We start from the raw sequence: 15,303 nt of genomic DNA, 5'->3' as shown, positions 1-15,303 counted from the left end.
GAAGTAATATTTTCACACGTTTAATGCCAAAATGTCCTTACTGTTATGTGTCACAAACGATATTTCATGATTTGAAATCGGATTTTTCTCCTATTGCTTAACATCCGATCTCATTTGAAGTGCCAGGATGTGGCAGCCATTTTGCATTGATACAATAGCAGAAAGCAAAATAAATACTAGGGTAATTATAGGTGTATGCGTTAATTTGTTTTAAATTAAAAACATATTGGGCTTAAAAACATATTTTTTTCAAGAATATGTTCTATGCAAGCCCACTACTTGAAACAAGGCATTCTAATAAATATTGCGTTTCTGGAATAAGAGTTAATCCACTCGTTTTTAGCCATCTCTGGGGGCGGCCATTTTGAAATGACATCACCACTACCCAGTGCTCAGGTAACAACCAATCACGGCTCAGCTTTAGAAAACAGGCGAGCTGTGATTGGTCGTTCCCTGAGCCCTGGGTAGTTGAGATGTCATTTTCAGTCAACAGAAATGACAAAATGGCCGCCCCCTAAAATGGCTAAAAACGGGTGGATTTTGCTGCTTAACTCATATTGCACAAACGCAATATTGATCAGAATGCCGTGTAGTAGGCCTGCTGGGAACATATTCTTGAAAAAAGCATGTTTGGGTTGATTTTCGCTTGAAATGTCCGAACTTGCATGAACTAGCATGTATTTAGCGCTATGATGGTATAAAGACAATCCGGTAACGGGTTGTTGGTGTAATGAGAAGTTATGCTCATTTATGCACTTGTATCTGCAAAGTTTAAAAATTGTAAATTGTAGAACTCACAAGGTTGCTCCAAAGCTGTTTTTGTCTTTTTCTTTACCCTTACGCAAGAAGTGTATTTCAGCGGGCCACCACCATTTGCTCTGTCACTGGGTTCATTCAACAAAGCTGTGGCAAAATTGAAGGTTTTATGATTTCTTCAATCCCCCCTCCCCATGCGAATTGAACAATTCTTGTTTTTCAGATTACATTCGTATTGAACTGCCATATAATAAGTGCACTTACCTTTTGAATTTTCACCCGCAGATTTTTGTGAGGAGTGTATAAGCTCCTGGCTACTCTTTTAGCTCCAGTCACAGTTAGAATGAAAACAGACAGTTCAGCGCAGTGACAGTGGCGGTATGAGCTTCATTTTGGGCCTGGGTGGTCCCTCACACGTTGGCAGGGAAGTGGCGCAAACATGCTGTTCTTTTATCAGAGGTGTCTGCATCACAGCAAGGAAAGGATGTTGCTATTGTGCCCGTGACTTTCAATGAGGACGCCTCCTTGGTAAAATGGTCTTTTGGAGACCCACTCATGGTTATGCTCGTCATTTAGCATCAATACAGCGATACTGGACTCATGCCCAGAACTGATTCAAGACTGAACATTTTAAATCATGCAACAGCGTCAGAGTCTTATTCAAAAAAGTCACCACTTCCTCCTCTCATATGTTACTTTCTGTGTGGAGGTGCTGGCAATTACAGTGCAAAAAAAAGATGTTTTTATACTCCCACAGGGAGAGGCAAAGGAACTACAAATAGATTTGGTTATGAGGAGCCATCCAACTCACTTTTTCTCTAATGCAAAGCACTAAAAAAGCAAGCAGAGACTCAGCTCAGCTGAAAAACAAGATTAAATGTAGCCAGATGTCAAAAGCAAACATAAAGTGAAATACAATTCATAATATGACTTTTTTTTTTTTTTTTTTTTAAATCAACAGAATGTGGGTTTTGACTGTTACAATATATAATTCATGTGTGGCATGGATGTAATATGAAAGAACTATGACATACCAACATTCCTTCCAATTATAAAAATGGATCCACCGTCTTAATAATTGACATTCTGATCATGTCAAAAAGTCAGTGGGGATTTCTGCATGGAGTCATACAACTCTACAACATCTTCTTTACATATTTCCCCAGAGGCTTTCGATTGTAAAAAAAAAACAAAAGAAACGGTACTGTGATGACTAGCGTTTTAATACAAGCTGCCAATCGAAAAGTTGTTCTTTTTGGTAATGAAATTTGAGTGTGAAAACGCATATACATTGCAACTAAATCGCAACCAACACTCTCAGGGTACTTCAAAGGGCACAATGACAGTAATTAACTGCATCAATAATAGATGACCACTGGGCACACCAGCACATATACAACTACATTTCCATGCAAATCAGCAATATGTTGGTTATATAATTCGAGAATACCGTATACACATAATCAAGCTGTCTGAAGTTGATTCACGTCAACGAGGCGCACAAATCCACATACAGTGCTGCACATACACGGCGGCAAATACACTGAGTAACCTACGTAAACACATCTGCATATTCATGAGCTCACTTAGTCACCAACACTTCAGGTGTCATGTCAATTATTAATGCTATGCCATGCAGGGTCTGTTTACTACAACACACGAACATGTTGACTGTCTCACAATAAAGAATGTGGCGCTTAGTTGTTTTTTTTATTTGAGGCATGAATTTTGTCTTTTTTCATATATATATATATATATATATATATATATATATATATATATATATATATATATATATATATATATATATATATATATATATATATATATATATATATATATATATATGAGAGAGAATTTTTTTTTACAAATAATACTTGGGAATAAAAGCCCGTGTGCATAGATATTGTACCGCAAATTACAATACGAACAACTTTTCAAGGCTGTATTTGTAAGAAGTATGTTTTGTTCGGGGAAAAAAAAAAGGTCAGATTCGGATCTAACATCACACAGAGAAGCTGCTGTCAGCCATGGCTTACACTCAGACACTCACACGCAGCCTCACCAATATCACACCCCACCCCGCCAGGCCCTGCATCTGCACATTTTTTAAATATACATTTTATGCTTGCAGTTAAACTTTTTTTGTGTTCAAATATGTGGATAATGTCGTTTAATAAGTTTAAGTGTGTTTTAATGTAGTAATGTTTAGTGTTTGATGATTGTGAGTGGGGTTGAACTATTTTTTAAAAATGACATGTGGTCTCTGTATATTGCTTTATTTTTGGAAACTACCAATCCCCGCAATTAACAAGGCTCCACTGTAGGAATGTTCGATACCTCTTTTTTCAGATCGATACTAGTACGATTATTCACTAATTGAGTGCTCACCGATACAAAGTACCGATACCCCTAGTACATTTAAGATATATAAAATTTCGTTCTACACAAAGACCTTTCTTTCTGGGGCAGGTGATGATTCGCCGACGTGTGAAAAGGCCACAGTTCAGCGCCAACTACATCCAAGGAATATCGATGGCTGGTATCGGCAGCCTCCATGAGACCCGGTACCTTAGAATAAAGCCGTATCTGGTCGTTACCGATATCTGGTATTGCTGCTCTCCCATCCCTACTTCACTGAATTGCATATCGTCAGCCTTTTAAAATAATGGCCTAAGTCATATTTTGACTAAATTTCTTTGTTTGCCTAACATCTCCTCAGGATGCTGGCCACCTCTGCTAAAATTGGCTGCATCCTAAGTTCAACAGATCATTAAATTAGATGCTTGAAATGATTAATTATTAATACTGATAAGATGATCAGAATGTGGTTCAGTTTTTTGTCTTTTTGAAAAAACTGAAAAAAATGACTTAGGCCATTATTCTAAGACAATATCTTTTTGTGAGTGTGTACAACAGACTATAAATATAAAAATAAATACACTCGACTGTTGCATGCTTCCATTCATGCATGAATGAATTTTCACATTTACCTGGATGGAAACATCACTGTAGGATCCGCCAATGACCCCCGAAATGGCCAGCGGGACCTCATTCTGGATGGGTCGGGACCCGTCCGGGCAGATGAAGCCTGGGTCGTGCACCTTGGTGAGTGACGCCCTGACAAAATCGAGGGACTGCTCCAGAGCGTAGGTGTCCTTTGAACAGGTGTCGAGGATGTGCGCCCCTAGCTGGAGTCCAGGAAGGATGCGATCACTGGAGTTAATCTCGTCCAGGGCCAGCAGCATGGCCTCCAGTCTCTGGATCCCTCGTTCCTCGTTGATTTTACCACAGTCCTCCGTCCCTTCGCCTTTGTGGTGCACAGGGAAGAGGCCGCCGATGACTAAGTCACCGTCCATGATAATCTCACGCTTGGCCGCTGGGGGCAGTCTGGACATGCTGGGCAGGCTTCCCGGGACCAGCAGCTCCAGCAGGAGCATGTGGAGGGGCCAGTAGGAAGACGCCGGCAACCTGAGGCGGAGCATGCCGCTCAGCATGGCGGGAGCAGGATGTTGGGCTCAGTGTATCGAAGTGGAGGGGGACGGTGGTTTACAGAGAGTGTGCGTCTCCTGATACTGGACACAGCATGTTGGATACTTCCTATAAATGAAATGAAGAATCAATATGGTCTTTAATGTGACCCCACAGGTTGAAAATACAGAAGAGAAATGAATGATTAGGAGGACATTTTCTGGCACTGATATTACCTTGGAGTCCCGTTAAGTCAAGCAAGAAGAACATGAGAAAAGAGGAAGAACACAGGAAAATTCCTTGAACTAAGCAGACTCAAAGTGGTAAAAATCCAGTGTCACCAAATGTTTCTTCACTTGTTTTCAAAGTAAAGGTCAAGTGTTTTATTATTTTTGCTTTTAACAGTGGATAAACTCTTCTTCCACTTGTGTGACGGTTTGGATTTTTAGTGAGAAGCATCAGGGGTATCGATTTTACCATTTAAAAATGTATTGATATTTATTGTCATTACTTTTACATTATTTAAAAAATAAAATTATATATATATATATATATATATATATTAGGGCTGGGGAAAAATATTGTATTGTGATGTATAGTGATACCGATACCATCCATCCATCCATCCATTATCTGTACCGCTTCTCCTCACAAGGGTCGCGGGGCGTGCTGGAGCCTATCCCAGCTGTCTTTGGGCAGTAGGCGGGGGACACCCTGAACTGGTTGCCAGCCAATCGCAGGGCACACAGAGACAGACATCCACACTCACAATCACACCTAGGGGCAATTTAGAGAGTCCAATCAACTTACCATGCATGTTTTTGGAAAGTGGGAGGAAACCGGAGTGCCCGGAGAAAACCCACGCAGGCACGGGGAGAACATGCAAACTCCACACAGGGAGGCCGGAGCCGGGATCGAACCCACGACCTCTGAACTGTGAGGCGGACGTGCTAACCAGTCGACCACCGTGCCGCCGATACCGATACCAAGTATCAATATATAGATGAAATATCGATACTTTTGATACCGTATGTTATGTTATATTTTGCACATTCAATAACATACTTTTGGAACATTTAAGGTCCTTAAAGTTGAGCGTTGTGAATGGAATTTTATTTATTGCACCCCTGTGTCACAGGAACAGTTCCTGGAACAGTTTATGTTCTTTTCGATCGCGACATTTGAATAAATGTCAAATAGCACTTAAGTTAAAACTTTGGAAACACATGCCTCAGTTTTTTAATATCCATCCATCCATCATCGATACCGCTTATCCTCACAAGCGTCGCAGGGCGTGCCGGAGCCTATCCCAGCTGTCTTCGGGCAGTAGGCGGGGGACACCCTGAATTGGTTGCCAGCCAATCGCAGGGCACACAGAGACACTCACAATCACACTTAGGGGCAATTTAGAGAGTCCAATCAACTTACCATGCAAGTTTTTGGAATGTGGGAGGAAACCGGAGTACCTGAAGAAAACCCACGCAGGCACGGGGAGAACATGCAAACTCCACACAGGGAGGCCGAGGCCGGGATCGAACCCACGACCTCTGAACTGTGAGGCGGACGTGCTAGCCAGTCGGCCTACGTGCCGCCTTTTTTTTAATACTTATAAAATATTTAAGTATTGCGATACATATCGGATCGCAACCACAATATCGGGATCCGTATCGGATTGGGTCAAAGGTGTATCGTCCCAGCCCTAATCCTATATATATTATGATACATTACACTCACCAATATAAACTTAGTTTTTCTCGATCAGAATGTCATTTATTTTTTAGCCGTTCTGGTGGTGCAGACAAATAAATCTATTATTTCGTAGGGCAAACCAGAAATTGTTTACTTTTTTCTCATTAGATGTGACATATCCAAGCTGTAGATATTGCAGACACTTCCCGAGTGAGGAGGATTTTCCCAGCTTACGAGGAGATGACACATAGATGGTGGTGCTCCTCATTGAAGTGGGGTTGCCATGGTAACTTGCTGGGTTCAAAAAAATAAGTGAGGGATGGACTGCAGGGAAGCGGGCAGTATATGCTAATACGGATCTCTTCAGAGGCGAGCGTACTGGTTTTTGATTTGTTGACTTGATGTCTAACGATAATGACGACCGCTCATTAAAGTATAATGGTGATGCCAAACATTCTTATTAATTCATATTCCATTGTGCCTTTTAACTTTTTAGTGTGGCCACACCACACCGCTACGTAATATTTCCGAAAAAGCTGATGACCCAAAATGCACCTTTAACTATCACCCATCCAACCTTGCTTGTAGGCAGCTACGCCCCAAAATGTGCTCCAAGAATATTCTGTGACATTCCCAACAGGAAAACAACAGGAAGGTAAGAGTCTAATGAATGCTGCATTCCCCCGCTCAGGATAAATATTACATCAGGTTGTGGGTGGCAGCTCGAGCGGCGCATTGATGAATGCGCTGCTATGTATCCAGCGAGGAGGTTCGCCGAGAGTGTGAAGACGTGACCTAAGTTGTGTCTGGGGGTGCAACAAGGGGGAGCAGAAATCGAGGTGCAGGTCTCGTCTAACGCATTTGACCTTATAGATTCAAGGTCACAGTGCCACTTGCGCGTCCAACATGAAAAAGGTCTAATTGCGCTTCTGCGCTGGAGCAGATGGCAGCTTTCTGGTTGCAAAGGCAAGGTCGGCGTGTGAATTAATGGCGCCATAAGGAACAGCCAATTAGGCGAGCCTTTGTAAACTAGGCCAAATGGAGGTTGGAGGTCTCTCAAAGCCCTAAGAAGTGCAAATGCAGTCAGACGCCATCGAGGACATGAAACGCACGCGATCAAAAAAACGCATTTCCGATTTGAAAGACGACCAGGGGCTCGATCAGCCTTCAAATGGTCCCATCAGCCTTCAATCGGGTCATTAAAAGGACTCCGATGTAGATGTAGCGGGGTAGTGCGTTCGTATTCCGAAGGTTCAAACGTGCGGAGGCAGTCAGAGAGGACTTGTCCATTCCCCATTAGCATAAAAGATGCCTTGATAACACCATTTTTCATTGTCTCGTCCTAATATAGCCAGTGTGTAATGTGTGAGTCAGCTATGCTGTGATTGGCACATACAGTTGCACAGTGTGCACGACAATGTGTAAGTGTTTGTGAAGATGTTAAGTGGGAGCCAAACATGACAAGAACCGCCTGTGCCCGAGTCCTAGTGTGAACACTAGTGATGCATCCATCCGCCCATCCATTTTCTATAGAGCTTGTCCTCATTAAGGTCACAAGTGAGCTCAAGCCTTATGAGGACAACCAACTATTGACACTGACATTCACACTTAGGGACAATTTTGAGTCTGTAATTCCAAGCTGACTTTTGGTGGGAGAACACACACACAAAATATTAGAGGATGACATTTTTTTTTAGGAAATCCCATGGGTCACGGGAATCCAGAAGGATGGGAGTCACCTTTAATGCTTTTAATCACGGGATCGTGACTGCGCAGGATGAAAGGTTCATGGGAGCGGGAGAGTCCATGAGGAAGAAGGGGCGAAAAACTGTCTTTTTTTTTTTATTGTAGCTGACTTCCAAAATGCTGGGAAAGCCGAGTCCATCTTTACACTCAAGGAGTTCTTCGCACTATCGACTTAATGGTTCTCTTTGACTTCTTGATAGAGTCTCGAGTGGGCGGCTCTTTGGGGGAATGTGGGAGGAAACCGGTGTACCCAGAAAAAACCCATGGACTTACGGGGAAAACATTCAAACTCCACACAGGAAGGCCGGGGCCGGAATCAAACCCTTGACCTCTGTGAGGCGGACATGCTATCCAGTCATCCACCGTGCCGCCTACATAGACATATAGTGTACATACATATAAATATACATATACCCATCCACCCGTCCATTATCCAATCTGCTTGTCCTCACAAGGGTCGCAGTCGTGCTGGAGCCTATCCCACCCGTCTTCGGGCAGTAGGCGGGGGACACCCCGAATCGGTTGCCAGCCAATCGCAGGGCACACAGAGACAAACGATCACACCTAGGGGCAATTTAGAGTGACCAATTAACCTACCATGCATGTTTTTGGAGAAAACCCACGCAGGCACGGGGAAAACATGCAAACTCCACACAGAAAGGCCGGGGCCGGATTCGAACCCACGCCCTCTGCACTGTGAGGCAGACGTGCTATACAAGTCGACAATCGTGCTGGCCCACAATCAAATCATTTTCTGTAAAAAAAAAATATATATATATATATATAATATATATATATATATATATATATATATATATATATATATATAATTGAATTAATAACTCTCTAACAGTGACAATTAAAACCAAGCATTATAAGTCTTGTATAGGCGGAATTTGAACAATCCCTCCTATTGGTTCTCATTAGATTGTGCTGATGTACCTAATAGTGTAGCCGGTGGTTGTAATTAGATTTAATTGGCTGTTTTGGATGTGATGTGAATGTTCAGTATCACTTGAATAAAATCACTCTGAGTATGTATCCATTGCCATGAGATTTATCTGACAATAAGCCTGTGACTGACATTTAGTGTGTATGAATTAGAGTCATAACAGGTAGAACGCGGCACTCCTCCCATGAGAGTTTTAAAAATGCTTCAATGTGTTTATATCATCGACACAGATAAAATTACCATTTATTACAGAGACTGAGTACCAAATGCATATACCCTTTTCTGCATGAAATACCACAACATTTTAAAAACGTATGATGTCAAGTGAATGTGGAGGCGCAGGACATGAGAATGAAGTACAATTAGGTTTTCCTTATTAGCAGGTAGTTGATTTTAAATTGAGAATCCCCCTTGCTTTGTTTAAATACACGACCATTTATTTGCCCATGTGTAGGCGTGCAACTTGTTTGGATCCAACATTGACTTTCACTCTAAACAAACACGCTTTCGTGTGGAAGAGCTCCATGGTAGAAAGTGACAGTGACAGTGACAGCTCCAGCCGCTTGTCATCCATCACTGTCAAGCTCTCATATCCGATGACCACTCGATTAGGCACACTTGCACAGTCCGACAGATCTTAATACAAGAGCTTTATTCAAAAAACAAACTGACCCCCCCCTCCACCCCCACGCAAAAAAAAAAAAAACATTTTTGAGATTGCAAGTGTATTTTTTACACCTCTGTTTTACACCTCTGCAAACACACTTCAATGACCATATTTGGGTGGATCAAAACTTAGCATATCTATCTATCTATATATCTATCTATCTATATATATATATATATATATATATATATATATATATATATATATATATATATATATATATATGCAGGTGTACTGTAGGTCTACCTAATTGATTATCTAAAAGAGTTAACCCATTTGTATACAGGTTGGGACACAATGTGCGATTGTGTCACTCGGGAGAATATTAAAAAACAATGGATATAGAGAGTCGAGGCTCATGATGCAGAAAAAGCACATTGAAAGGGAAGTAAATCAATCATGGTGTCTTACCTAAAATGTTATTGGCGCGCAGCTCTCCTTGGCGACCCCGAACGCACCGCGAGCGGTTTCATGTGACCAGCGGCGTGCAGACGTTGCCCTCTCGCAACGTGTTTGCCAGGCTGCTGCGTGGATCTGTCCTTGGTTCTGAAGTATTTGCTCACACTGGCAAAACTCCTCCGTGCTCTCCAACTTGCCAGCCGTCGCAACACTGGACCAGCCAGGTCCTGTCTCGCGCGAAAAGACGCCCTGGCTGCCACTGGGCACTACAGAGAATCACCGAGCTGGAGTTGTGAATGAAGTGGCGTTTTTAAAACTACTTCACGAGCTTTTCTCGTGGGGAGGCGGTCGGAATGAACTTCAAAACAAGAGGGAGCTAAAGAATTTCGCTAGTGCCGCTGACGGTGGTGCAACACGGACGCGCCTTTGCTGCTCTGCTGAGCGCAACGCGACCACGCTGCGCGCTCCCGCCTGTCGGCAGCTTCCAAACAAAGCCAAACGAGACACAGGCTGGGAGAAACTCGGTACAAAAGTACAGCTTAACGAGCAGGAAGCAATCGCAATAGAGAAAGGAAAGAATGAAAGAAGGAAAGAAAGAAATTATGAAGAGAATTTAATTTTAAAACGAATCCAGCCTGAGTTTCCCAATCCTATTTTAACACATGCTTGGTATAACTAAATCAAAAGTTTGCCATACAAAATGAGACCTTTTATTAAGGACTAGCAATCTCATTCACCTTTCTCATTCAAACCCGAACACACTCCAGTTGAGTGGTGTATGCACTCTACAATAAAGCTGGAGGTTCGCGTGTGCGCGTGTGTGTGTGTGTGCGTGTGTGTTTCTGCACATCCCTTCATGAATAGGTCGGCATTTGTTTGGTCTTTGAAACTGGAGGGTTACAATTCAAGTGAACCACTATACGGAGGGATGCTATTCTGCTTGCTGGCTACAGTGAAAGTGCCCTTGCGCAAGGCATCAAATAGCCTCCTGCCAAGTGCAAGAGGTGCAGCACTGTTTGTGTGCCCCTTTCACTATAATAACTCTCCGTGCACACTTGCACGTGTGTGATTTGGTTTTGTGTGGTGTGTAAGACAAAAACATACACAAAGTGTAATTTGAATTTCCCCTTGGGGGATTATAAGCAGTCTAATAATGACTAATAAGCATCATCATCATCATAAAGAAAACAATATGTACTGAAATGTATTATTATTATTTGAGTGGTGGTCTTAATAAATAATTTCCATTTTGTTCCAACAGAGCCCCAGACATGACATGGACAAAAATGTACATTGTGATCACAATATACTGTTGACATAACTTGCCCACAAAAATGCTAATTTCTGGCCATGAAGGTCGCCAGTCATTCAGGGCACATATTGTACAAACAACCATTCACACTTACATTTACATCCAATTCATAGTTTGTAACAAATTTGAGAAACAGGATTGGAGCTTTGAGGCTATTGACGAGAAGAAAATAAGTAAAGACTATCATGTAGTGCAGTTTCTAGCGTCTCATGAGGACATCCTTGACACCACCTTGAGCGTGGTCTGCCATAGTTGAATCCAACGAATCAAAAGTAAGAGGTTAAGTGGTGGCCAATTCCTTTGTTACTTTGAGACAAATGAAGTTAATTTCAGGTATTGTGTTGGGATTTGGCTGCTGTTCAATTGCAGCTACCAATATGAAGTCCAGGGAGATCTCAAAGCAAGTTAAATAAAACAAGATCAGTCTATAACAGAAAGAAGAAGGAAAAAAAAAACACATTAGATGGGACCAAATAAACAAAGAAAGAAAGAAAGTACTTGTGAGCTCAGCAATAAAAATCCTGAAAGACCACTCAAAGTCTAGCCTTAGTGAATAAATATATGGAAGCTGATTTACTAATTTAATTAATTTTTGCACATTGTGGGAGGGGTGAATGGGATTTAGCAAACGTGTGACAGATCGAGCGGGCTGATTTGATCTTCTAACAGGTTGGTGCAAACCGGCATGCGAAGCAGTGTCAGCGTAGCACAGGAAAAAAAAGAGGGGACGGATATACATTTTATTTTTGTAAACATTTTTGAAATGCCAGAAACAAATCATCACAACATCTTGTGTGAGCAACAGTGCAATTTTGAAGCTTCTGAATGATTTAACGGTAGACTTGGAGCGAGTCACAAGAAGGAGTCACGCGAGATCACAAATGACATTTCTGAGCGTCTGGGTCATTTCAACGGACTGTGACAATTGGTGGCAGTTTTCTGTGAGTGCTGTCCCAAGTTTTAAAAATAATGTGACACGGGATGGGCTCGACCTGTACATGCCATTGCCACACATTCAAGGCTAACCAAATCAAAACCTGACTTTGATGCATTTGCTAGCTTCTGTAAAATTATAGGCATGATCAATTGATTTTCTCTAACTCAGTAATATGTGTGTCCTAATTTTCCACTAACACTTCCAATTCTTTGAAACTTGAAAAGAAGGAAACATAAAAAGCCGGAAACAAAAACATAAATCCAGGAAGCACAAGAAACAAAAGCATGGCGTCTACTAAAGTGAAACAATAACTCTGGCTCAGGACATGAGAAAAGACACAAGTCTTATAAAAGGCGGGTGTAGTCGCAGACTATTTGTACATGAGGAAATGCGATACAGGTGGAAACAATCGGGGACGGACGGGGAAGGCAATCACAATATGAGACATCATTGCAGGAAGTAAAGTCTCTGAAAAGAGAGGACACAATTACTACAAAATAAAAGTCGTTATGACAACATGTAAGGCAGGTCTAAAAACGTAATATAAATGACGAGGCATGAATATAACCATCAGAGCAACCTAAAGCGCAAAACTTTCTTTTAAATGTGCCTGTCTCCACCACTCATATCTGTTGCCAACAGTGTGCTAATGTGTCAGAGTGAGTGAACCAACAAGTTATTGCCCACTATTTGGGATTTTAGTAAATCAGGCCTAAATGTTGTGCAACAAGGCGATGGGCAAAATATCAAGTACGCCTTTCAAAGTGATATACAACAAACGTATTGTTGGATTAATGCCTTAATAAAAGTGTCAATCAAAACTGAGCATTGCTATCTTGTGTTTCATTGGATTAGGAAAGCGTACCTAATGAAATGTCCATTTAGCGCAACGCCGGTCCTCCAGGGCCCCAATCCTGCATGTTTTAGATGTTTCCCTCCTCCAACACATCCGACCCCTGATTTAGCGTATATTCCAGACTCCGTATTGCAGCTCAGAGAGCATTTCCCCCCCCCCACCATTCCTGGGGGAATATGACATCGGCAGCATTCTTGTTGCATAATTGGTCAGCGGCGGCGAGGTGTTCGACTGCACGAACGCAATTAAACGCAATTTCTCTCAGGAAGCAACATCAAGTCGGTTTGACAGAATATGTGAATGTGGCTTCCTTCCTCAAAGAGTTCAGCCACCTTCACATACTTCAAACACACGCGCGCGCGCGCACACGCACGTTTCATTTCAGGACAATAGCTGTGCAGGAGGGGTTGGGCAAATAAGGTCTTTCGCTGTGCAGCGGCAATTAAAATGACGAGCAGGTCTTGCCTGTTACGTAATTCTCCCAACTAACACAAAGGGACCAATTTTCTCCTGAAAGACAATTGTAGTTTATGTTACAATGATGGATGGCAAGTGGGCGGAATTCAGACTTTCGATAGGAACATGCCAATTAATGTCGGGGGAAATAACAGGGGGGGACTGAAACAAAGTGCTGCTACCCTGTACTGAGGATGTGACGGTGATGGGTCTTTATGTACTTATTAAGAACCGACAGATAACAGCTAAACAGTTACAACGGGCAATGCATTCCAATGAGAAATAAGACGGAGATTGTAAATCCACATGTACTTTTTTCAGAAACATATCGTTGATTTCATCAGTGGCAGGTAACTCCATCACTACAATTAAATATCAGTGTTCATATATATATATATATATATATATATATATATATATATTAGCATTGCTAATATATATATTTTTTCTGTTATGTTTAATACACAAGTATCCTCAAGCTCTTTAATTACCGTAAGTGAAATGATTTTTTGTTTTTTCAAATGTAAAAATGTAATCATGATTATGATTATCCATGAAGTGGCCATGAATGCTAACTCTCATTTGAGTATTGTATTTTATTTCTTGGGTCACATACTAAAAATAAAACAATTAATCAAAACTGCCCCCTGATCATTAATTGATGCTGAGACAGACGCTCGACTAATGAGTCAATTAATTTTAACCTTGCACAGTTGCTCATTTTGTGCATGATAATGAAATAGTTTTTTTTTTTTTTAATTGACAAATTCTTTAAATCAGACGGATTAAGGGGATTGACACGCGAAATAAAATGTGTGAGAAGAATGGTTGAAAATCCTGTTTAACATTTGTGCAAGGGCTGCAAAAAAAGTTGCCTATTGATCACACGAGAGGAAGGAACACTTATTAAAGTTGACATCTGGCTAAATGATTCTGCCATATTCAAGATATTTTATATGACTTTTATGCAAATGATATCCACGTCTACTTCTCTGTCGAGTTGTACCGTTGAGTGGATGTTGCAATGTGTTCTCTTCTCTTGGTGCTGATAATGTTGCCGCTGCTGTTAATGAGTTTATTTGCCCTCTTCACCCGAACATTAAGTCTAGCATTACAGTCGTCAATGTAAATAAGATCGTCTGTTCTTACTTTGTTTCACTTTATTACGCGCAGGGTCAAACTGCCACCCAGCTTTCTAAACTGTTACGCAAGTGTAAGAAGAAGCAAAGTGCAGCATAATAGAACATTTACCCTTTCATGATGGCTAAGGAGTCTATGTGGAAGTAAAGAAAAGTCACAATTTTTTTTTTACATTCTTCACTGTCATACAAGTATTTAAAGAAGTTAATGCATAGTGAAAAACACAACTTAAAAAATATTATAGTAACACAGACAATTTTCCATCAGTTTTTTTTTTTAATAAAGTGGTGCCTTGAGATACAAGTTTAATTCATTCTGTGGCCATGCTTGTAACTCCAAACACTCAAATCATCTTTCCCTATTGAAATGAATGAAATTGCCATTAAACGGTTCCAGCTCCCACCAAAAAACAGCAAAAAAATGTGTAATGTGTTTTAGAACAGTAAAGTAGTGATCTATAATATTGTTGTTTTCTAAAATAACACATTAATAACAATAAAATAGACAGATTGAACAATTAAATAGTTTGTGCATCATGATGAATCCATTGCGGCTCCTTCTGGTGTACCAGACTTGGCAACCGCATGTCAAAGGAAGAACTGTATGTGACTCAGTATTCTGCAGTACTATTAGTCATTCTTCACAGAGGATAAAGAATGTATGTCTGTGCGTATTGCTATATTGTCTGTCTACATGTGTTGTTGAACTGATAGGGTTGAATTATTCATTGCTTACAGGTTTATACCACCACCATATTTAGGCCAATCATTAGTCACAGTCTCCAAAATGTGCTATCATTAAGCTCGCAGACTTTTAGGGAAAGATTGTTTTAAATACACAATGATGTATCTCTGTTTTAGGTGTCTCACGGGATGTCATTTGTGTAGTTTATGTGTCTATACTTTTCCTGAAAGTTTTGGTT

The 15,303-nt window shown here is 41.0% G+C and overlaps 1 protein-coding gene across 1 annotated transcript in view; it reads right to left on the bottom strand.

The window, feature by feature from the left end:
• Positions 1-10,191, bottom strand: part of grm2b (glutamate receptor, metabotropic 2b) — a 28,516-nt gene extending 18,325 nt beyond the window's left edge. The window contains exons 1-2 of the mRNA XM_086039761.1: positions 9,693-10,191; positions 3,750-4,356 (exon numbers count right to left, since the gene is read on the bottom strand). Coding sequence (XP_085895887.1) covers positions 3,750-4,253 — 504 coding nt within the window. The 5' untranslated portion in view covers positions 4,254-4,356; positions 9,693-10,191. The remainder of the gene's footprint in view (positions 1-3,749; positions 4,357-9,692) is intronic.
• Positions 10,192-15,303: the final 5,112 nt, after the last annotated feature.

Source organism: Filicampus tigris, chromosome 9 (genome assembly GCF_054856515.1).
Source record: "Filicampus tigris isolate MCC_2025a chromosome 9, RoL_Ftig_1.0, whole genome shotgun sequence".
Classification (NCBI taxonomy): domain Eukaryota; kingdom Metazoa; phylum Chordata; class Actinopteri; order Syngnathiformes; family Syngnathidae; genus Filicampus; species Filicampus tigris.
The sequence above is the reverse complement of the archived record's forward strand: the minus strand, read 5'-3'. Positions and strand labels throughout refer to the sequence as shown.